General features: G+C 38.2%; 1 protein-coding gene across 1 annotated transcript in view; it reads left to right on the top strand.

Moving 5' to 3' along the window:
• Pon3 (paraoxonase 3) overlaps nucleotides 1-8,925 on the top strand; it is a 28,653-nt gene extending 19,728 nt beyond the window's left edge. Inside the window, exons 6-9 of the mRNA XM_055612706.1 lie at nucleotides 1,172-1,372; nucleotides 2,711-2,792; nucleotides 2,974-3,102; nucleotides 8,374-8,925. Coding sequence (XP_055468681.1) covers nucleotides 1,172-1,372; nucleotides 2,711-2,792; nucleotides 2,974-3,102; nucleotides 8,374-8,532 — 571 coding nt within the window. The 3' untranslated portion in view covers nucleotides 8,533-8,925. The remainder of the gene's footprint in view (nucleotides 1-1,171; nucleotides 1,373-2,710; nucleotides 2,793-2,973; nucleotides 3,103-8,373) is intronic.
• Nucleotides 8,926-20,899: the final 11,974 nt, after the last annotated feature.

Here is a 20,899-nt window from a genome sequence, read left to right as displayed (position 1 = left end):
TGGGCTCATCATTTACAATGATCAACATCATTCTTATTGAATTTAGGAAATTAGTGTTTTTAGTGGATAGTCAGTTTCAGGTCTTAAACAATAGAAGTTGTTTTTGTTTGTTTTTCTTCTTATATGAAGTAAGCCCATCACTAGGCTCTGAGGCCACAGCAGATCATAACCTCACAACATTTCTGGGAAATAAAGAAAGGGGATTGTTATGAGTTGAAGTATGTCCTACAAAACTGCAAAACATTTCCCATGCACATGTGGGTCTGGGGAAGAGCAGGTGGGAAGGTCAACTTCAGGGATCATTCCTCAAGTCCCAGCTACCTTGAGTTTTAAGGTTTCTTTTTGACCTGGAACTTGAGTCCTCATGCTTGTAAGATAAGCATTTTACTGACTCAGCTATCTCCCCAGGCCCTATGTGTGGTTTCTTAATGAAAGAATTGGAGAACCAATGAATGACCCGTTGTGCTTTTATAGTAACAAGCAATTTTTCCAAGGGTGTGTACTATGGTGCCTTCTAGGGCCCTAAGGGAGAACAATGGGCCACTATGTCCCTTGGTCCTCAGAACTCATGTTAAAAAAAATGGTTAGGCATGGTAGCATGTGTTTGTAATCTCTGGGGGAAGGCAGATATTTTGGGGGGCTTACTCGTCAACTAGCCTAGCCTAGTTTGGAAGTTCCAGGCCAACAAGAAACCTTAAAAGTCAAGTTGATGGGATTTGAGGAACTATACCTGAAGTTGACCTCTCATATGTTCTCCCCAGACACGCATGTTCATATGTACACAAATATAAAAAAAAAAATAGAAGCCACATATGTATGTTTTCTCTTTTGGTCCAAACAAGTTATATAACACTGTTTAACTTTAAGAATTAAGCCTAATTCTAGAGGAAAAACAAAGATATTATATCTGTCACAGAAAACCATAATTAACATCTGCAAGTCTAGAGCTTGTTAGTATACGTATCCATTTTTTTTAACTTAAAATCATAAATAGCCAAAAGAAAACACATGGAATTAAAATCAGAACATTTTACGGGATCAGTTAATTCATCTTAATTCAACTCCACCATTTAAAACTGGTGAACATGTTGATCTAGGTAGATGCTAGTAGCATCGTCAATAATCAAGAGATTCAAACACCTTGTGGATTTCTCCCTCTTTTTCTTTCCAGTGTGAATGACATCGTGGTTTTTGGGCCAGAGCAGTTCTACGCTACAAGAGATCACTACTTTACCAACTACTTCTTAGTACTTCTGGAGATGATCCTGGACCTTCACTGGAGTTATGTTCTTTTCTACAGCCCAAGAGAGGTCAAAGTAGTGGCCCCAGGATTTAGTTCTGCCAATGGAATCACAATCTCCCTCGACCAGAAGTATGTGCTGTCAAACTGTTTCTGCCCTTTGCCCTCTTGACACTTTGAAAAGCTCCTTGCCTTAACAGCTCCCTCAGGTTCAAGTAGTCCCTATGTGACTTGAGGGCTTAGCTATCCCCACAATTCATACTAAGTGTGTGAGCCTAAAAATCATTTGTTTTCTTGAATTTCAAGTCCCCTTCAGTAAAAGAGAGAGACTCAAAAAGATGGTCCTTGTTCCAAGTTCTTACGTAACTAAATACACTCTTTTCCAACTTTCTTTCTAAAAGCAGGATGGCTTTGCAATATCTCTGTCTTTTATGAGCTCAGAAGGTATTTAGACACATATATAAAGCCAGGTTAACCAAAAGCTCTTATGAGAGAGAGAAGTTTGCTTAAGACATGTGATGGTGTAATTGTCAGACTTATAATAATTCCATGACTGTTTTTAAGAAGCATGAAATTTTACAAGCAAACACCCTTGGCAGATAATTAATCCTTAAAGGCTTTCAAAACAGAGATATACTAGGAATAACACTATGAATACTATTCTATACTTTGAACAGATTTGTGATCATGAGCAGACATAATCCTTGTAGAAAATGCCTTTAGGCTAGATATAGTGGGACATGTCTTTAAACGCCAGAACTTGGGAGGCAGAGGTAGGAGGTTATCTGTGACTTTTAGGCCAGCCTGATCTACATATAGTGAGTGCCAGGACAGCCAAGACTACATAGTGGGACCCTTTCTCAAAAAAACAAAAGCCAGGTGTGGTGGTGCACGCCTTTAATCCCAGCACTCGGGGAGGGGAGGCAGAGGCAGACAGACTGCTTTGAGTGCAAGGCCAGCCTGGTCCACAAAGCAAGTACAGTAAAGCCAAGTCTACAAGAGAAACCCTGTCTCAAAAAACAAACAAACAACAACAACAAAAAGATAAAGAACAGCAGAAATACCTCTAAGCATTCTTCGTGTTTTAAAAGCATGAGTAAGACTTCGTGTTTTAAAAGCATGACCACTCCATAGTTTTCTTAAATTCTAAGTTTGGAAGTATGAACTCTTTATCCTTAGAAGAATGTTTTCATCTCATTTAACTTAAAGAAAAAATGTAACTCCTAGGTAATGAGATTGAGCCTGAATGTCATCTGTAATACTAGTTGTCATTTTAAGCTCACGTTTCACAATAAAAGCCTATAAATTATCTCAATAATATTTAAAATACCATTCCGTTATCTGCTTTTATAACGTTGTGGAGAGGCAGTTAGTGGTACTTCAAACTGGTGGAAAATTTTATATTTGTTCTCCAAAATAAGCCTCAGTGTCATATTTCATTACTACTTGCTTCAATGTATTACTTGACAGGTATGTCTATGTGGCTGACGTTACAGCTAAGAACATGCACGTAATGAAAAAACATGATAATTGGGATTTAACTCAAGTGAAGGTAAGAGTAGCCCCCCCCCCCCCCCAGCCAACCCACACAACACGGCCCTGCCAGTTTCATACTTGACCCAGGAATGTTTTTAAAGAGACATGTCTAATTACACTATAAGAGATCTGGTAGGAGGAGGGAGGGCAGAGAAGAGCACTGAAATAATGTCCTCACTACTTCCTCTTGGTTGAAGGTAATTCACCTGGGCACGTTAGTGGACAACTTGACTGTTGATCCCGCCACGGGAGATATTTTGGCAGGATGCCATCCCAATCCCATGAAGCTATTGGTGTATAACCCTGAGGATCCCCCAGGGTCAGAAGTAAGTACTGATACCTCCATGAACTAACAGGAAAAGCTGCCAGAGTGAAAATTTTGCTGAGGTAATGTTGAGGGGGTTTATATAGGTCACATTTATATTCCAAACTGAACAAAAAATAAATTTAAAAGTAGAGTTATTGGCAGTTTAGGGAGATGAGTTTTCTAGGGTTTTGTAAGCCTCCAGGGGCCAATATAATGTCAATGCCAGACAGCAGGTCCTAACTTCACAAAGGCTTTCTTCACTATTGGGAGTAATGAGGAAAGATGAGCTTGATAATTTCACACTGACGTAGATTGTCCTACCGTGTTACTAGCCAGAAAGCAAGTTCTTAGAGGCTCCTGCAGGGGAGCAGAGAAGGAGACATGCACAGAACCATCTTCATTTGTTGAGCCTGCACAAAGGGTTTAAATGACTTTGGTCTCTGAAGTAGATGAATTTTTGTTCTCGAATTCTAATATATGATCCCAGACGGTTTTATTTTAAAGATTTTAAAGTATATCTTCTTCTAAAGTGAAAGCCATTGAGTTATCTGTAACATTTAAACCAATCACACAAGACACTACATTAAATATGTCATTGAATTTAAAATAATAATTTTGAATGAGGGAGGAGCTACAGCTGGGATACAAAGTGAATAAACTGTAATTAATATAAAAAATAAAATAAAAAAAGAATAGTAATTTTTAAAGTTTCATTGAATTTAACCACAGTCTTTCACACATACTTAGAAAGACTTATTTACTGCCATTTACATTTTGCTAGATATTGTTCTATTGCTTGGGCTATATCAGAAAATAAAACTCACAGAGGCTGGTAAGATAATGAAAACACTTGCCACACAGCCTAATGACCTGAGTTTGATCCTGGGTCTCACCATGGAAGGAGAGCAGCAGCTGATGAGAGTTTTCCTGCAATCTCCACAAGTGCGTGCCTATACTCGGATGCCCATGTGCTCATGGAAACACACATCCTTAGTAAAAAAAAAAAAAAAAAAAAAAAAAAAAAAAAAAAAAGCAATAAAATAAAACTTTAAACAAATATTTTAAAAAACCCATACAAGGCCCCTATTCTTAGGAGACAGAAGAACAGACACTAAATGATAATTAAAAGGAAAATATTGCACAGATGGTACATTGTGTAGGAGAAAGCTTATGATTGCTGTGCCATGGGGTGGGCAGGTCCTGGGCTAGAGAGAGAGAAGAGAATAGAAGACTCGGTTTGAAGAAAGGTGTGACATATTTGGCGAGTTGAGAAACAGATTCACATCTTAGCCTGTTGGTTGCACCAGGAGGGGTCATTTCTACTGAATTATTTTTCTTTGAAATTAACACATCAGTCATGAACTCTTTAAAAGAGCATCAAGACATATTTAAGGCAAAGGTATTGTTGAGATTTTATGAGTGCCAGCTTCCTGGCACTCTCTAGAAGACGTTACGAATAAAAACCACATAATGACCACATCAGTGGCCATGCCAGTGTGGCTGGGGAAACTGTCGCAAAGGCCACCCCTAGGTGAAGAACTACGTCCAAATAATGGCTGCTGAGGAAAGCAGAATCTGTTTCTTCTAGGTATGAGCCTTCTTGTAGGTTATCCAGTCCCAAGTGGTCATCCCTAGACACATGTATGTCAGCACTAACCAGACTCAGCAGGGTACATGTGTGTGTGTGTGTGTGTGTGTGTGTGTGTGTGTGTGTATGCTCATGTAACAAAAAAGGTGAGTGCTCGCATGTAATAAATAGTTAAAGAGGAAGAAGTAATGGATTTGAGAGGGAGTGAGGGCTATGGGTAGAGTCAGGTTCAGGAGAGTGAGGGTAGATATGATGTAAATACTGTATTCATGTAGGAAATTCTCAAAAAATTAAATAAAAATGGGATAGTAAGTTTCAGCAAAATAGATCGATAATTGTGCCCTGTAATTATATACTGGAAATAGGCAGTGAATACAAGCCTTCAATCACACACTTGTTATCTGCCTTTTTATATTTTTATGCCTATTATATGGAGATATCTAAAGCATGACATATATTTATGTAGTTTCACTATTAAGTTTTTACATTTACATTTAATTAAGTAAAAAAACATCAAATGTGAAAGTAATAGACTAGTCCTTTAAACAGTTTTAAAAAAATTATCATTTATTACAATTTATTCAATTTGTATCCCAGCTGTGGCCCCCTCCGTCATCTCCTCCCACTTCCATCCTCCCTCCCTTTTCTCCCCCATGCCCCTCCCCTAGTCCTCTGATAGGGGAGCTCCTCCTCCCCTTCCATCTGACCCTAGCCTAGCAGGTCTCATCAGGACTGGTTGCATTGTCTTTCTCTGTGGCCTGGCAAGGCTGCACCCTTGAGGGGGAGGTGATAAGAGAGCCTGCCACTGAGTTCATGCCAGAGAAAGTCCCTGCTCCCCTTACTAGGGACCCCACATGGAGACTCAGTCTATGGGCTACATCTCAGCCCCGGTTTTAGGTTCTCTCCATGCACTGTCCTTGGTTGGGGTATTATTCTCTTCAGGGCCCCCAGGGCTCAGTTCTTTTGGCTCTGTTGGTCCCTTGTTGGAGCTCTTGTCCACTCCAGGTTTTTCTATCTCCCCCTTCTTCGTAAGGTTCCCTGTACTCTTCCCAAAGATTGGCTATGAGTCTCAGCCTCTGTTTCAATACCTCCATCAGTAGAGTCTTTCAGAGGCTGTCTGTGGTTGGCTCCTGTCCTGTTCCCTGTCTTCTCCTGATTCTGATGTCTATTGCATTTGTCCTTCTGAATGAGGATTGAGCATCTTCCCTAGGGTCCTCCTTGTTGTTTAGTTTCTTTAGGAGTATAGATTTTACTATGTTTATCCTATATTATGTGGCTAATATCCACTTATGAGTTAGTATATACCATGTGTGTCTTTCTGCTTCTGGGTTACGTCACTCAAAATGACCTTTTCTAGTTTCCACCATTTGCCTGAAAATTTCATGATTTCCATGTTTTTAATAGCTGAGTAGTATTCCATTGTATAAATATACCACAATTTCTGTATTTGGGGTCCTCCATGGGACTCCAAAAATTCTACCAGAGAACTCCTTCAGCTGATAAATGCCTTCAACAAAGTGGTTAGATACAAAATTAACTCAAAAAATCAGTATACAAAAGGCAAAAGGGCTTTATACAAAAGGCAAAAGGGCTGAGAAAGAAATTAGGGGAAACAACACCCTTCACAATAGCCACAAATAACATAAACTGCCTTGGGGTGACTCTAACCAAGCATGTGAAAGACCTGTATGAAAAAAACCTTCAAGTTTCTGAAGAAAGAAATTCAAGAAGATATCAGAAGAGGGGAAAGATCTCCAATGCTTATGGATCAGTAGGATTAACATAGTGAAAATGGCCATCTTACCAAAAGCAATCTACAGATTCAATGCAGTTCCCATCAAAATACCAACAATTCTTTACAGAACTTGAAAAAACAATTCTCAATTTCATTTGGAAAAACAAAAAACCTGGAATTGCTAAACCATTTTTTAAGATGTAAGACAACCTGACTAAATGTTTTCAGATAGATACAGCTGTTATTCTACATACTAAAGAAATTTTAGATTCTATCTTGTAGTAATTTAAATAAAAACTATAATGTTTATCCAGTGAATAAAAATCAGGTAGTTAACATCTGTCTTCCTGCAACATGGAAGCTCTCAAGTAGACTTAGAAAAATCTTTTGGACTTTGAGATTCATTTAGTCAACATAATATGACTGTACCCTTTCTTTTTTTTAAATATATATATATATATATATCCCAGAATGCAACCTATACCCAGAATGAGAAGAATCATTAGCCCAGCTAGCCAGCTGCCCATCCATTCCTATGAAGACAGCACTTCCTGAGCCACAGTGTCTGCTTTAAAGGTATCTTAGTTAGGGTTATGATTACTGGGATGAAACACCAAGACGAAAGCAACTTGGAGAGGAAAGGGTTTATTTGGCTCACACTTCCATATTGATGTTCATCATCAAACAAAGTCAGGAGAGGAACTCAAAAAGGGCAGGAACTGGAGGTATTAGCTGATACAGAGGCCATGGAGAAGTGGTGCTTACTGGCTTGCTCATCATGGCTTGCTCAGCTGCTTTCTTACAGAACCCAGGACTACTAGGCCAGGGATGGCACCTTTTGCATTTTTGGGGACCTCCACCATCAATTACTAATTAAGAAAATGCTCTACAGCCAAATCTTACGGAGGCATTTTCTCAACTGTGGTTCCTTTCAGATGACTCTAGCTTGTGTCAATAGTTGACTAAAATTAGCCAGCACAAAGGGAATGCAAATATCACTGTGAAATCATCGAAAACTTATTAAAGGTCTGGTTCTCTGTATTCAAGGTTTAATACTAGTTATTACAGCTAAGACTTTTATTTATCCACAGTTACCACCCTCTCTCTACCCAGTAGGGTCTTGTGCTTTTTGCAAGGGGTCCAAGCTTCAGCATTTTCATGTAACAAACTTCAAACCAAGGTGCTGAAGCTGAAAATCAAAACAAAAATTAAAGGAAAAAAGTAAATAACCATCTGAAGCTTCATTCTGTTGCAAGAGCTCAGTAGAGATAACTGGTGCTCCAATGATTGGTTGTTTTCCTCTGAGTCCTATCTTTGCCCCTCCTACCCTCACTCCCCCACCCCCACCCCCACCCCCACTCTGTGAACTTCATCCAGGCTACTTGGAATCCTGAGAGCTTAAGTGTTTACTGATTAGCAAAGCTGGGTGTGCAAATCCTGGGGATCAATAACAGCCCTAGGCAGCAGTACCTCCATACTTCTGTACTTTCTCTCTGTTTCTCAGCTGCTTCCCAGATACAAGGTCCTTCAGCAGTGGAGACAGCCACCCTCTTGACTACTAGGTTGGGCTAGCTGACTGACTGTCTTTTAGTTATCTTGTCCTAGGATTCTCTCCTCGTTCTGTAGGCTCAGTCAATGGCAGAGACATTTGCAGAGACAATGGCAGAGAACTATTGCCAACTCAGGAGTTAGATAAGTGTGTACAGGACCCAAGTTTCTTTTCTAGGGTTGCCTGCAGAGTCAAACTGCTGAAGAACTCTGCTGAGGAATTTGACTAACATTAATGGCTAGTCTATGTTAGTGCATACATAGATGCTGTTAGGACATTAGTACCTTTCGGATATACTTTAGATTTTTAGCTTATTGGTTTCTGAAAATATGCATTTGTCCCAGAATTCTTGGGAAGGGAAATATCTCTAGGTAGCTTCTCTTGGGCAGTGCGTTAATGAGTGATCTTCTCTTGACAGGTCCTCCGCATCCAGGATGTTTTGTCAGATAACCCCAGGGTGAGCACAATCTATGCGAACAATGGCTCTCTACTTCAGGGCAGCACCGTGGCTTCTGCATATCGTAAGAAAATGCTCATAGGCACTATATTTCACAGATCTCTGTATTGTGAACTCTAGATCTTTCTTTAAAAAAAAAAACTTCATATTTGACAAAAGTAAAATTGTAATTGTATGCTAAATGGAACTGTAATTTTTACAATTACCAGTGAAAATTGGTATGTATGGCTTTCTCATGGAGAAAAGTAAAAGAGTGCAGAAACCTATGTCCATAGAATCAAGAGTCAAGTTAGTGTCAAGGCAGCCAGAAACCTGAGTGCTCCGCTTTGTTGAGCATGCATAACATCCTGTATAGCGTTGATGAATGGGATGTGTAGGCTGTGATAACTTAGGACCCCCGCTCACGTGGATTTGTGCCTGTGGATAACTGTTTGGCAAAAAAAACCTCTTAGAACTGTGATATTCTGAGTCTTCTGCAGTCCATGTCAGTAAAGAAGCTAATTGTAAACTGTTTACGATTCTCGTTCTCTTTTTTTCCTCTTGTGTGAGACACACCATCTTCCAGTCAAGTATCCTGACCTGTAAAACCCTCACCCTGAGACTCTAACACCTGCCTTGAATATGGACTTGCCCCAAAATATAACCATACAGGAAATGGTTTTCTGGAAATTTGACCTACACAAGCCTCATCAGCTTGCTTAGTGCATGCTAAGCTGTTGTATTTACTTGTATAAGACTTTATTTATCCTGACTCCTCTGTTGTGAGTGTCACCAGTCTTTGTGGCTCTGAATATAAGATAGGGCCTTGGGACAGCTATCTTCAGCTATTTCCAGCTTTCTCTACTAGTCACCTCAATAAACACTTAGTGAGCAGCCTCTAGCTGATTGGCACCAATAAATCTAAAACAAATAAAATTATTATGACCGAATGGCATGTCCTAAAGATAAATCTAAACTTAATTTGATGAGAATAAATAAAGACATTTCTTTCTTTATAAACAAAGAAACAACAACAACAAAACTCAATGATTTGAGGTTGATTGCCACCACCCTTACATTCCTACACCTTGGAAGTCAGCTCAAGACACCCCAAGATCAAGTTCTCAGCACAAAGAAGAGTTATTTGCCCCAGAGAGACAGAAGACAGGAATAAAGAACAAAGATAAGAGATAGAGGGAGAAGGAGAAGGGAACGGGGGAGAAGGAGAAAAGGCATAAAAAAAGAGTAAGGGGATGGAACAAAGAAATGTCTTTGAATAGAGAGGAGACAAACGTATCCCATAGACAAATGGCTGTTTCTAAAGGTAAAATGGGAAACCCTGTGTTAGGATGAGGTGTTTAATTTTAATTGGGTGTTTTTAATTAGGTGAGCCAAAGGGGGCTTTTGGTTGCTTGACAGCAATACTTAGATAGTTGGACTTGGTAGTCAGCCTTGGGAGGAAGTGGCCAAATAAATGAATAGAGAAGAGCTAATAGGGACTAGCCCTTGGAGTCTAGCATTAGGACTGCAGTCTAATGGTTTTTTAACAAGGCGAGGGAAATGGGAGAGAAGAGTGAGGCCTGCCAGAGATGTGTCTGTTACACTGGAGCTGGCTAGAGTCCCTTCAGCCCCTTCAACATGGTGTTTCTGGTGACAGGGAATTAAGGAGACCTGTTTATAGTCTAAAGAACACTGCTTAGTTAAAAGTTTGGTAAATAGTTTTGTACCAGGATAAAATGGTACTCTTTTAACCTCTGTAATCATTCCTGATTCAGACCTTAAGATTTTATAACTTCCGTTGCTTCAAGGAAGGAATAGCTCAGCTAAATATTATGCGTAGTTGCCATATTTTAAGTTTCAAAGTACAGCTATATATTGTGCAGAGCTTAGTTGTTACCATGTTACGAGTATTCGGAACTAAATTTAATCCCCAACACCCACATAAAAAAGCTAGGTGTGTCAGTGTATGCTTGTAAACCCAGCACTGGGGAAGTAGATCCCGGGGGCTTATTGGCTGACAGTCTGGCATAGTTGGTATACTTCAGTGCACTGGAAAACCCCTTCTCAAACAACAAAAGGAAGTAAAATATGGATGATGCTTACAGAGCAACACCAGCGGTTGTTTTCTGGCCTTCACACACATATGTAAACAAGCATACACAGCTTCATGCATAAACAATTACAGTTTTGATCTTTAACCTCCACATCTACTGGATTACTTAAGATTTATTATTAATGCTTTACTGAGCAAAAGAAACATAAGTCAAATCCTTGTGGAGTGTGATAGTGAACCCTGTCCTAGAAAACCTAAGACGCCAAAGAGCTGAATACCCAGATGAGGTCAAGGTAAATGTAAGGTGTTGCCACATTCTACTCCCAGAAGACTAAAAGTGCAGTTGCCTTGGCATTGAGAAAAGCAGATGGAAGAGATCAGATGTTGGTGAGAAATGACAATCACATGCTTTGCATCATTCAAGGTTGGAGCTCAGCTTCCCATTGGATGGTCAAAACCGATCTCAAGCCATGAGCCGTTGAGAGTCAAATGGTGGTTATTAGAGACCAAGAGAGTCGGGATTTTCAGGGAATGGAGGACAGATGCTGAGGGGTTAATCATTGAGTAAAGTTACAGGTAGACAGAGTGAAGGAGATTAAGAGGGTTAGTAACCAAAGGGATTACTATAGCTAACAAAATGTCCTTAGTATTTCAGAAATCTAGGTAAAAGGACCTTGAATGTTTTCACTACCTAGAATGGCAAATGTTTGAGGAGATAGATATTTTTACCCTGACTTAAACATTACACAAAAAATAATGTTTTACATAGTAAAGCATACAAGTGTTAAGTTCTAAATTTTTATAGAGCAATAAAAACATCAAGCTATGAGCTCACCTATGCATGTTAGTGAACTATCACTTACCTGGCAGAAACAAACACAGGTCCTCTTGTGACTTTATACTATGTATTAAGAAAACCCTGTAACTGTTTTCCCAAGGAAAATGAGCAGGCATTCATGGAAAATAAAGGGGAAGGGTTATATAAATAAGAACTATAGAAACAGATTACAGAACAAGTAGGCTTACAAAGACCTCATATATCCTGGAACGATGTAACATACAGGCTTGACAACCACACGTACAATGTTAGAGAAATAGAGGACGAGCTGAAACTCACAGGATAGTAAACTATGGAGCCTATTGAAATGACCTAATGACCCTGAAAATACATACCTGGATAAAATAAAACTGGGGAAATTTAAATCTTAACAATAATAACTGATAATAATAAAACCACCTTAGAGTGTAACAGTTTGAAACTGTTCAAATACGTTTTCACAGAGGCTCTCGCAATGTGAGACATATGTTTTCCACTAAATACTTCCGAAGCACTCAAGAGGTCCCCTCTATTGAACAGTGTAGTCAGAGTGACTTCTGAGATACTGAAGCTCCAAGGCAAATGTCCCCACATAGTCATTCAAGGTCCATGACTGAATCTCCCAAAGGCTAGTCATTTGTTTCCTGATGACGTTATACAGACTGCAAGAAAACACAACGTCAAAGCTTGCTAACATAAGGCAATGGATGACTGAGTGAACCATGTGGAGTATAAGCTAGACTCATTTCCAAACTTTTCAGGTCAGTTTTTAGGAAATTCATGGTTTATCAGGTTCTAAGACCAAAAAACAAAACAAAACAAAACAAACAAACAAACAAAACAAAACAGGAAAGGGAGGGGTGAAAAAAGAGGGGGGGAGAGAAGGAGAAAAGGAAAAATTTAATCAGAGATGATACAGAGCTGGATGTGGTAAAAAAGAGGTAGCCCATGAGGGTGTACATGCAACAGAAATGATAAACGTAACAGGGATGGCCATCTAAGAGAGACTGAATAAGTGACTAAGAGGAAGACATCTGAAAAAGACTAAATGGTGGCTAAATTAAGATGATTTAGCTTGTGACAATTTGGAATCTGAGAGGGAAGCGATGAAAAAAAATAATTTGGAAAAAATAAGTTAATCATATTGGAAATTAAAAATACATATCATATCTTGACTAGAAACTGCAGAATGTCAAGTCTAAAGACTTTAGAAAGAGTCAGAGGTGGAAGTTGCTGCACTGTCAAGAAGAAAATATTACTGTGGACAAAATGGAACCCCCAGAAGATAGAATGACTTTTAGAAGTGTTTTGTTTTTCTTTTTAATAGATTTGGTTTTTATTGTTATTTCTGTGTCTGTATGCCAAGTGTGTGTGTGTGTGTGTGTGTGTGTGTGTGTGTGTGTGTGTTTATGTGTGTATGTACCTTCAAAGTCCAAATGAGGGTATTAGATCCATTGGAGCTGGAGTTACAAGAAGTTGTGGACAGTCCTGTGTGGGTGCTCAGAATGGAACTTGGGTCCTCTACTGATTCATTTCTCCAAGATTGACTTGAAAAAACGGTCACCCTGTTTGTAATGAAATCTTTAAATACAGGAAGACTTACAGAACTACAAGGATGAAAACAAATAAATTATCATAATAGAGGACTGATTTTAATTGTATTCATTAGGTATTAACAAACAGAAATTTTAGAAAAATGTGTAAGTAGAATGTGAATATAAACCTTATCCAGGAGAGTTTGTGTAATATCAGTTTGTAGCATGCAACTGAGTGTACCCTTCTTTTCCTAACTCACAAAGAACAGATACAGATGTTGATTCCATACTGGTTAGGCAACAAAAACAATAACATATATTGATTGGTGACAAATCACCTGAATGTGGGCTCAGTTTTCTCAAACTTCTATAAAATAACCTTATTCGGAAGTTACTGAAAATTTATTTAGAAATTAAGTAGCATTCCCAAAAAACCCATTGACCAACGAACTTTTAGAACAGAATATTAGTGACAATGATTTTAGAATGTGATTTGAGATGAGCGCAGTGACATATCCCTGCAATCTTTACATGGAAGGGATGGAAATAAGTTTGTAAGTCTAACACTTGCCTGGGCTACACAGTGGGATCATGTGTAAAACGTTATTTTAATGAAACAATAAAAATTTCCCACAATTAAGTCTTACAAAAAGCAAGTGAAATTAAACTTTGGTGACGCTTAAACTCTTTCATTATAGAACAGAAGTCCAATAACAAAGGCTCAAGCGTTGTTTAGTTTATAGAAAAGAACAATAAAACAAGCCCCAAGAAAGTTCAAGAAAGACAATGGTAAGATGAGAAAAAAAAAATTACGATGCTCCAAGAAGGCCTCATCAATCCTGCCTCCTGGAGCTCATACCTTTGCATCGACCCCTTCCCTGTCCAAGATGGTGGCCTGTGTAACTAACAGAATGTTCCAGAAATGTTGTTCTATGACTGCTTAAGCCACATCACAGAAAATCTTGGCCATTGGTGCTTGCTCGTGACAATTGCACATTCTAAAACTTTCAGAAGTTATGTTCTGGATTTATTTGTTGATGATAGCTTGTACAACCAGTGACACAGAATATCTACATATAATGTAAATATTCAGTAGTAGCTACGTCTTTATTCCTTAAGATTAAAGATAACTAAAACAAAGAGAACACACATATACTGTCAGAAATGAGAACTAAAATGGGCGCTAGAGAGAGAAAAAAGCTAATAAATAATTTTATGCCAATAAATTTGAAAATATTATAAAAAATAAAAATAACTAGAAAACTGTAGCTTTATTAATTACTGTTGAGCCTGTTACTATAACAAATAGACTAAAAATTTAGTGTCTAAAAATGTGTATTTATTTCTCTTTTATCTAAGAATCTTCAGGGGAGCACATCTTTTTAAGAAATGCATGTATATTTATTTATTCATCATGCATTTGTCAGAGGACAACTTGTAGGAGTTGGCTCTCTTCTTATGCCATGTGGGCGCCAGTAGTTGAACCCGATTCAGGTTGTTGGGTTTGATGGCATGCACCTGTGCCTGCTGATCCATCATTCAGGCTCTCAGGTGTTCTTCTTGGTTCCTGGAGACCATACTTATTAGCCTTCCCAGGAAAGAGAAGCCACACTGAAAAGGTCTACTGAGGCAAAGTTTTATGAGATTTTCTTTTCATTTTGAGGTCAGAGCTCATGTAGCCCAGAGTGGTATTGGATTCAGTATGTGGTCACAGATGGCCTTGAACTTCTGACCCTCTGTCATGATTTCCCAAGAGCTTCAGCTATAGGTGTGCACCAGTGTGAGTGCTGGGGATTGAACCTAATACCCTATGCATAGACTCTACCATCTTACCTACACCTCAAACCCTTGATGGAAACTTTTTAGGAGGGCCATTGATATAAAGGAATTACTCTTACAGGAAACAAATGCACTACAGTACTTAAGTGAAGCGGGTGAAGCGAGGTGGAAAGAGGACAGGAACCTTTCCTTCCCTAGGCTTCGTAAGCATATTTGCCAAAACAGCTACTTAAATAAAAATAGGGTAATGAAGATAAAGAGTCTCCCAATAAATGATGCAGGAGCCATGGGTGAAAAATGTCTAGCCAACATGTGACCATTCAATAAGGAGATCATGGAGGGAACAGTGATTTTTTTTTTTCCTTTCTTGTTTTGTCTTATTTTGGGAGAGGTTCACTTTGTGACCCGGGCTGGCCTTGAACTCTCAGCAATCCTTCTGCCTCAGCTTCCTTAGTGCAGGAATTACAGGTGTGTGCCATTACACCCAATTTTGATTTCACTCTTCTTTTACCCTCCCAACTAGAAATGAGGAAACGGGAGCTTTTGATGGAGTCCTTTAAGCCTGCGGGAGGCAGTGGAGAGGGAAGCCCATTGCAGAGTAACTTTAACAGTGCACGGCCTTTTTCCTGTTGCTACGTCCATTGGTGGCTGATTGCAGTGATCTGCGTGGTGGAAGCCACTTCACTCTCTGTGGTCCATCAGAAGGGAAGGAGAAAAACAAGAAAAGGTATAAAAGAGCGCTAGAGCCCAGAACTAGAAATGGTATTCATCAGTTCTGCTCCCCTTCCGATGCTTAAAGCTAATCCTAAGGCCACATCTGACTGACAGCAAAGAGAGATGGGTAGTGTCGTACAGTAGGGAGGAATATGCTCAAGAAGAGGTACAGAATACATTTTAGGAAATAATGCATCCACATCTCACACAGTCAACTCTTCATTCTCACCCAAGCTCCATCTAATTCTAACCTGCAGCACAAAGTGCAAAAATCACTCTATCAAGAAAACCTAAATCCTAGAAACAACTGGGCCCATAAATGTTGGAATGAATGAACGAATACAGTGATGATCTGTTTAACGTTGCACGGTGCGGTAGAGCCGCCCTCAAAAACGTGGGGGCAGTTTATGTGTCATGAGAGGCTGAAGTGGATGAGAATAATGACTACGCAGAGTGGGTCTTTATTTCAGGGGTTCCAAGAGAGGCAAAACTAAGCAATAAGGTAAGATCCGGGTGCCCACACAGTGTTATTAGCTTATGTTGTGCTGTTTGTGACAATGTTACAAGAATGAGCTTCTAGTAAGAAAGCAAGTTATTCACACTGCTCACCAGAACATTTTCATCACAGTTTGAGAAGTGATTTATGAGTTATTGAAAAGACCATACTTAATGGAGCCAAGGGAAAGTTGTGCAATTGAGGGAAATCAAGAGGCAAGTTCTTAGGCAGGAGCAGAGTGTCAAGGCAGATTGTTGGGGGCTGGAATAGTTGGTTGTGAAATATTGCTGTCTATAGTGTTAACTCTTTGGAAACAGAAAAGTAGACATGTTTTCATCTCTCAGTGATAGAGTGTTTTCCAAGATGAACGAGGTTCTTGTTTCTATCCCGGCACTGCAAAAGGAAAATGAAAGAGAATACACAACGGAAAACTAACCATAGAAGAAACTTCACTCAGCTTTACACGTATCTCAGAGCTCAGAGAGCCTGTTGGCTTAGACGCTTCTTTTATTTTTTTCCTGCTTGGTTCATGACCACCTAAGGGTCAGCCATACAACACACGGCCTGGCAATCTCATCAGCCGTTTCTGCAGATACAAAGTGTAAAAACATGTCCATCTTATATTTCCAAATATTCCCTTGAAATGTATTGCCACCATAGTCTCACTACTTGACTAGTAGTCTTTATGTGGACATGCCTTTTTTAATCTGTAACTCAGAAAAAAAGTTATTTTCATAAGGACAATAGAGAGATAAAATGGTGTGTGCAGTGCTAGGAATAGAACATAGGGCCTCAAGAATGCGGTACAAGTGCTTGACTACTGAGCCACATTTCTAAGCAAAGACAGAAAGTTAGGTCCAGAGAAATCAACCTTAAACTAGTAGGGATAAACCTTGAAGCATCACAAATGATATATAATCAATTTATGGTATCATCGATATAGTTGCACCCATTAGTCGTATGCTGAAGTTTAAACGTAGCGGCTGTGTTTTAATCACTGAAACAAATTTGAGAATTAACTATAACAAATCCATATAATTAAAGCCTACATGACCTTAATGAGAACAAATTTTGACTAATTCATAAGTTCCAGCCCCTCGTACTCACTGACTTTCAAAAACTAGATTGTCCCAAAGAAATATAATGTTCGTATAAAACTTCAGTTACAGTACCTAAAATGAAAAGTGCCTCTTTCTGAAATAGGTTGCCACTTTTTGTAAGTATTGCAAGAATTCCCATAAGTTGTTTTTCATCATGCTACTTTTGAAATACCTGTGGAAACAGATTTAAAAGTAACCCAGCAGTTAAGTGGGCTTTTCTCAAACACACAACCTTAAGACTGTTAAAGAACTTTCTGGTTCCAAAGCTTTATTTCTGTCTACAGATACTCTTCGTTAATGATGGGACCAAATTACTTTGTTTTTGTGTGTTGAGGGAATGATATGACCATCATTTCATGAGATTCTTATGATATTTTCAAAATGTGTTTCTTTTTATTATTATAGGTGGTGCTTTAATTATTAGAAAATGAGCCACTTGTTCCCAAATTACAATAATTTAACTTAAGTCCATTGTTTTAAAAAGCAATGTAGCAGTTTCAAAAAGTCTCACTGTATTGCCTTAACTAGTCCAAAATTTATGGCCTTAAGTGATTTCATTCTCCCATCTTTGCCTTCCAAGTCGCTGACTAGAAACATGCACTACCATGTCCACCTATAAATGATGATTTTCTTCATTTTTTTGTTAATATATACTGATTTTTTACAATATAATGAATTAATAAGGGAAGTTTTATAAACATTTGGTATATGCTTTGATCAAGTTCCCTCTCTCCAAATTTCCTCTCTGGCCATTTTCATTGGTCTCCTTTCTCTCTTCAGGTATTAGTCCTTTTACTTCTATATCTCAGCTTTTAAAAATGTCTAGACACCATCCATCAGGAAAGAGTCTTATCTTAATGAGTCTTGCTTATTTCACTTTAACACGAACACATAGGTAACCTACTCCTTTGTGTCATTTCTAGAAGGATAATTTTACACATTCAATAATCTGGGTAGTAGAAAGTGGAAACATTTATCTGGGCAGGAAAAAGGCAATTTTAAAATGCCTATAGTAGGAAAATTATTAGCCCATTGCAACAATTAAAGATATAGGTAATGACAAAAATATTCTATGAATATTATTTGCATAATATTTTGCTTTCATACGCAATAATTTATTCCCTCAATTGCAGACATTTAGACTTTTTAGAAGTCTCAGTGCCTATTTGTATTGAAGAGTGTATATTATGGAGCTCATTTTAGTATGCTACTGTTTATATTTATTCTTTTAATAAAGTGTGCAAATTCAAAAGCAAACAGGAACAATCAATCATTTTTGATTGTTGCCACACAACCATAAATTATTATGCTTTTTGACTCTGCATCTAGCTTCATAGGTAAATTGGCATGCTAATTTAAATAGTTTATCTGTGGAGTCAGTTTAATTATCTTCACATCAATCATGTTTTCTGTGAATAATGTCTTTCTAGATATCTTTATATTTTGAAATCTGTTTTTTCTTCCTTCTCATTTACTATGAGTCTAAGCAAAAAGAGTGAATGTTCTCAGGAAGGGAATGCTTTTCATGTTCATCAGGTCTGATGTTTGACACAGTTCCCTTTCAGTAGAATCTCTTCATCTGATTATTTCTAATATAATCAACTGATTGTAGTTTACTAAGATTTTATTATAAAAAAGCCTATTACAAATCCCCTTTCTTCATCTGCTGAGGTGCTCCTATTATTTTTTTCTCTTTTATTCTGTTAATTATAGGGTTGATTTAAAACTTTATGTCAAATTCTTATCATCAGCATATGAAGCCCTTGAGTATGATATTTTTGCTTTTTTATGTGCTGTATACTAACTTTTTAAAAATCCTAATTCCCACATTCATGAAAGAGACTGGTCTGCAATTTTAATTGCACCCTATTTGTCAGGTTTACCAGGTTTTCATGTTAACATCCTATTGACCTGATAAAGAGATAAGAGGTAGTCTATCTTTCCATTCCCTAGAAGAGTTCATGGACATTCCATGAAGTATTAGATAACTACGCATCCATGAAGTGTAGTCATGGAGATAGTGTAGTCACTGGAGATAGCTTTTATGGAGAATTGAAAGTAGAAGTTGGGTTGGGGACATGAGATGGTTTAAAAACACTTGATGTCCAAGCAGGATGACCTGAGTGAAGTCTCTAGAGCCCATCGACAAAGCTGAACATGAAACATGTGACATCATTGTTATTGTGGGGGAGACAAGAGGACAACCGGGGCTTGCTGGCTGTCAGAATAGCTCCATGTTCATAAGAGAGCCAGTGTCAAGGGAATAGGGCAAAAATGGCAGAGCAGGACAGCTAGCATACTTTTCTAACTTCCATGAGTGCTCTTATACATACACACACACACACACACACACACATATATATATATTCTACATGAATGTATACCACACAGATACAAAATACAATAGAGCTTAAATTTTGTCAGCAAACACCTAATGCTATGGTTTGCTTGTTTTTGTTTTTTTTTTTAATTCTTTTCATCTAATTTTTAATTTTTGTTGGAATAAATAAATTTTTAAAATATTATTTTCCTGTTTTAAATATCATTGCACCTTATAGTAATAACCTTTTTGTCTTCCTAGTACATAAAATTTATGCTGCTTACTTGATGAACCAGGATCAGATGAAAGGGGAGGAGGTCCTCCCCTATCAGTGGACTTGGAAAGAAGCAGGGAGGAGATGAGGGAACAGGATACAGCTGGGATACAAAGTTAACAAACTGTAACTAACATTAAAAAATCATAAGAAAATGTCAAAAAAATATTTATGCTGTTCCTTCTAAGTTTTGTTAGAAATTCACACACTTTATTAGTCCTCACTTCCACTGGTCAACTTTAAATACTTTTTCTGTTTAAAACCAGTGGTAAAATTCATGTGGCATAAAATTCACTATTCACCTATTTTTCAGTGTACAATCCAACAGCTTATAGAGCATTCAGTGAGCAACCATCACTACTCTTTTCTGCCTGAATATTTTCATCATCTCCAGAAGAAAATTCATCAGGTAACACTCCCACTTTCCATCATCTCCAGCCCTAGCACCTACTTGCCTGTTTCTGTCTCCATACCTGGCTGTCAAAGCTACTTTATAGAAATGCAGGTCTGACATATATTGCTTTTAGTGTCTAACTTGCTTCATGTAGCATGGCAATTGCAAAATTTATACATGTTGTAGGATGAATGAAGACCATTCTTTCTTATGGTTGAATATAAGTTTCTTCTTTAAATTTATGCTCCTATTTCATTGATTAATTATTGTTATTGATCCTGTCTGTTGTTATCTTTGGGTTTTTCAGCTTCTTGAGATGCCTTGGTAACTTAAATGACATAGTTGTTGTAAACTGGCATTAATATTTACTATTGATATTACTTTTAGTAATGCTGCGGTTAATACTAAACAGCTGTATAATCAAACCACCACACAGAGACTATGATTTATTTAATTAACCTAGAACACAATGCTGGGCAATAGTTGTTCCATCCTAAACCTCCAAGCCCTCATAGTTTCCTAACATTCAGATTTTACCCATTATACTTGCTTTTTGTGAAATCTTAGGTCTGGTTCATTCTCCACATCGTTCCAAGACCTCTCCTCCAGCTCTGCTCTCCCAGCTTCTTTCCTGTCCTTCTCTCCTTGTCTGCCTCCCACACCTTCCTGTCCTCTGGCTCCTCCCCTCTCCTGCCTACTCCTCCCTCTCCATTGCTCAACATTGTGGCTGGTTGCTTTATTTTGGCATGTTTACACAAAGTTGAGGCAGGTGATGCTTAGCATAAGGATCACAATGCAATGTCTGGATTGAAACCAGAGAGTGGGGGAGAGAAATCAGCATTTGAATGAACAAGGGTAAAGGTGTATACATTCCAAAAGAACATTATACCAACACATAGTTTAACTGGTTTTATTTTGTATGTTTTGAAGTGCTAGTTTTGGGTTAAAATAGAGTTAAAAAATAATCAAACCTGAATGCACAACTTGGCACTCTCACACATTCTTACAAGATGAGACTTTATAATA

This window comes from Psammomys obesus, unplaced genomic scaffold, assembly GCF_907164565.1.
Source record: "Psammomys obesus unplaced genomic scaffold, mPsaObe1.curated_primary_1811, whole genome shotgun sequence".
Classification (NCBI taxonomy): Eukaryota; Metazoa; Chordata; class Mammalia; order Rodentia; family Muridae; genus Psammomys; species Psammomys obesus.
This window is presented reverse-complemented; position numbering and strand designations above follow the sequence as displayed.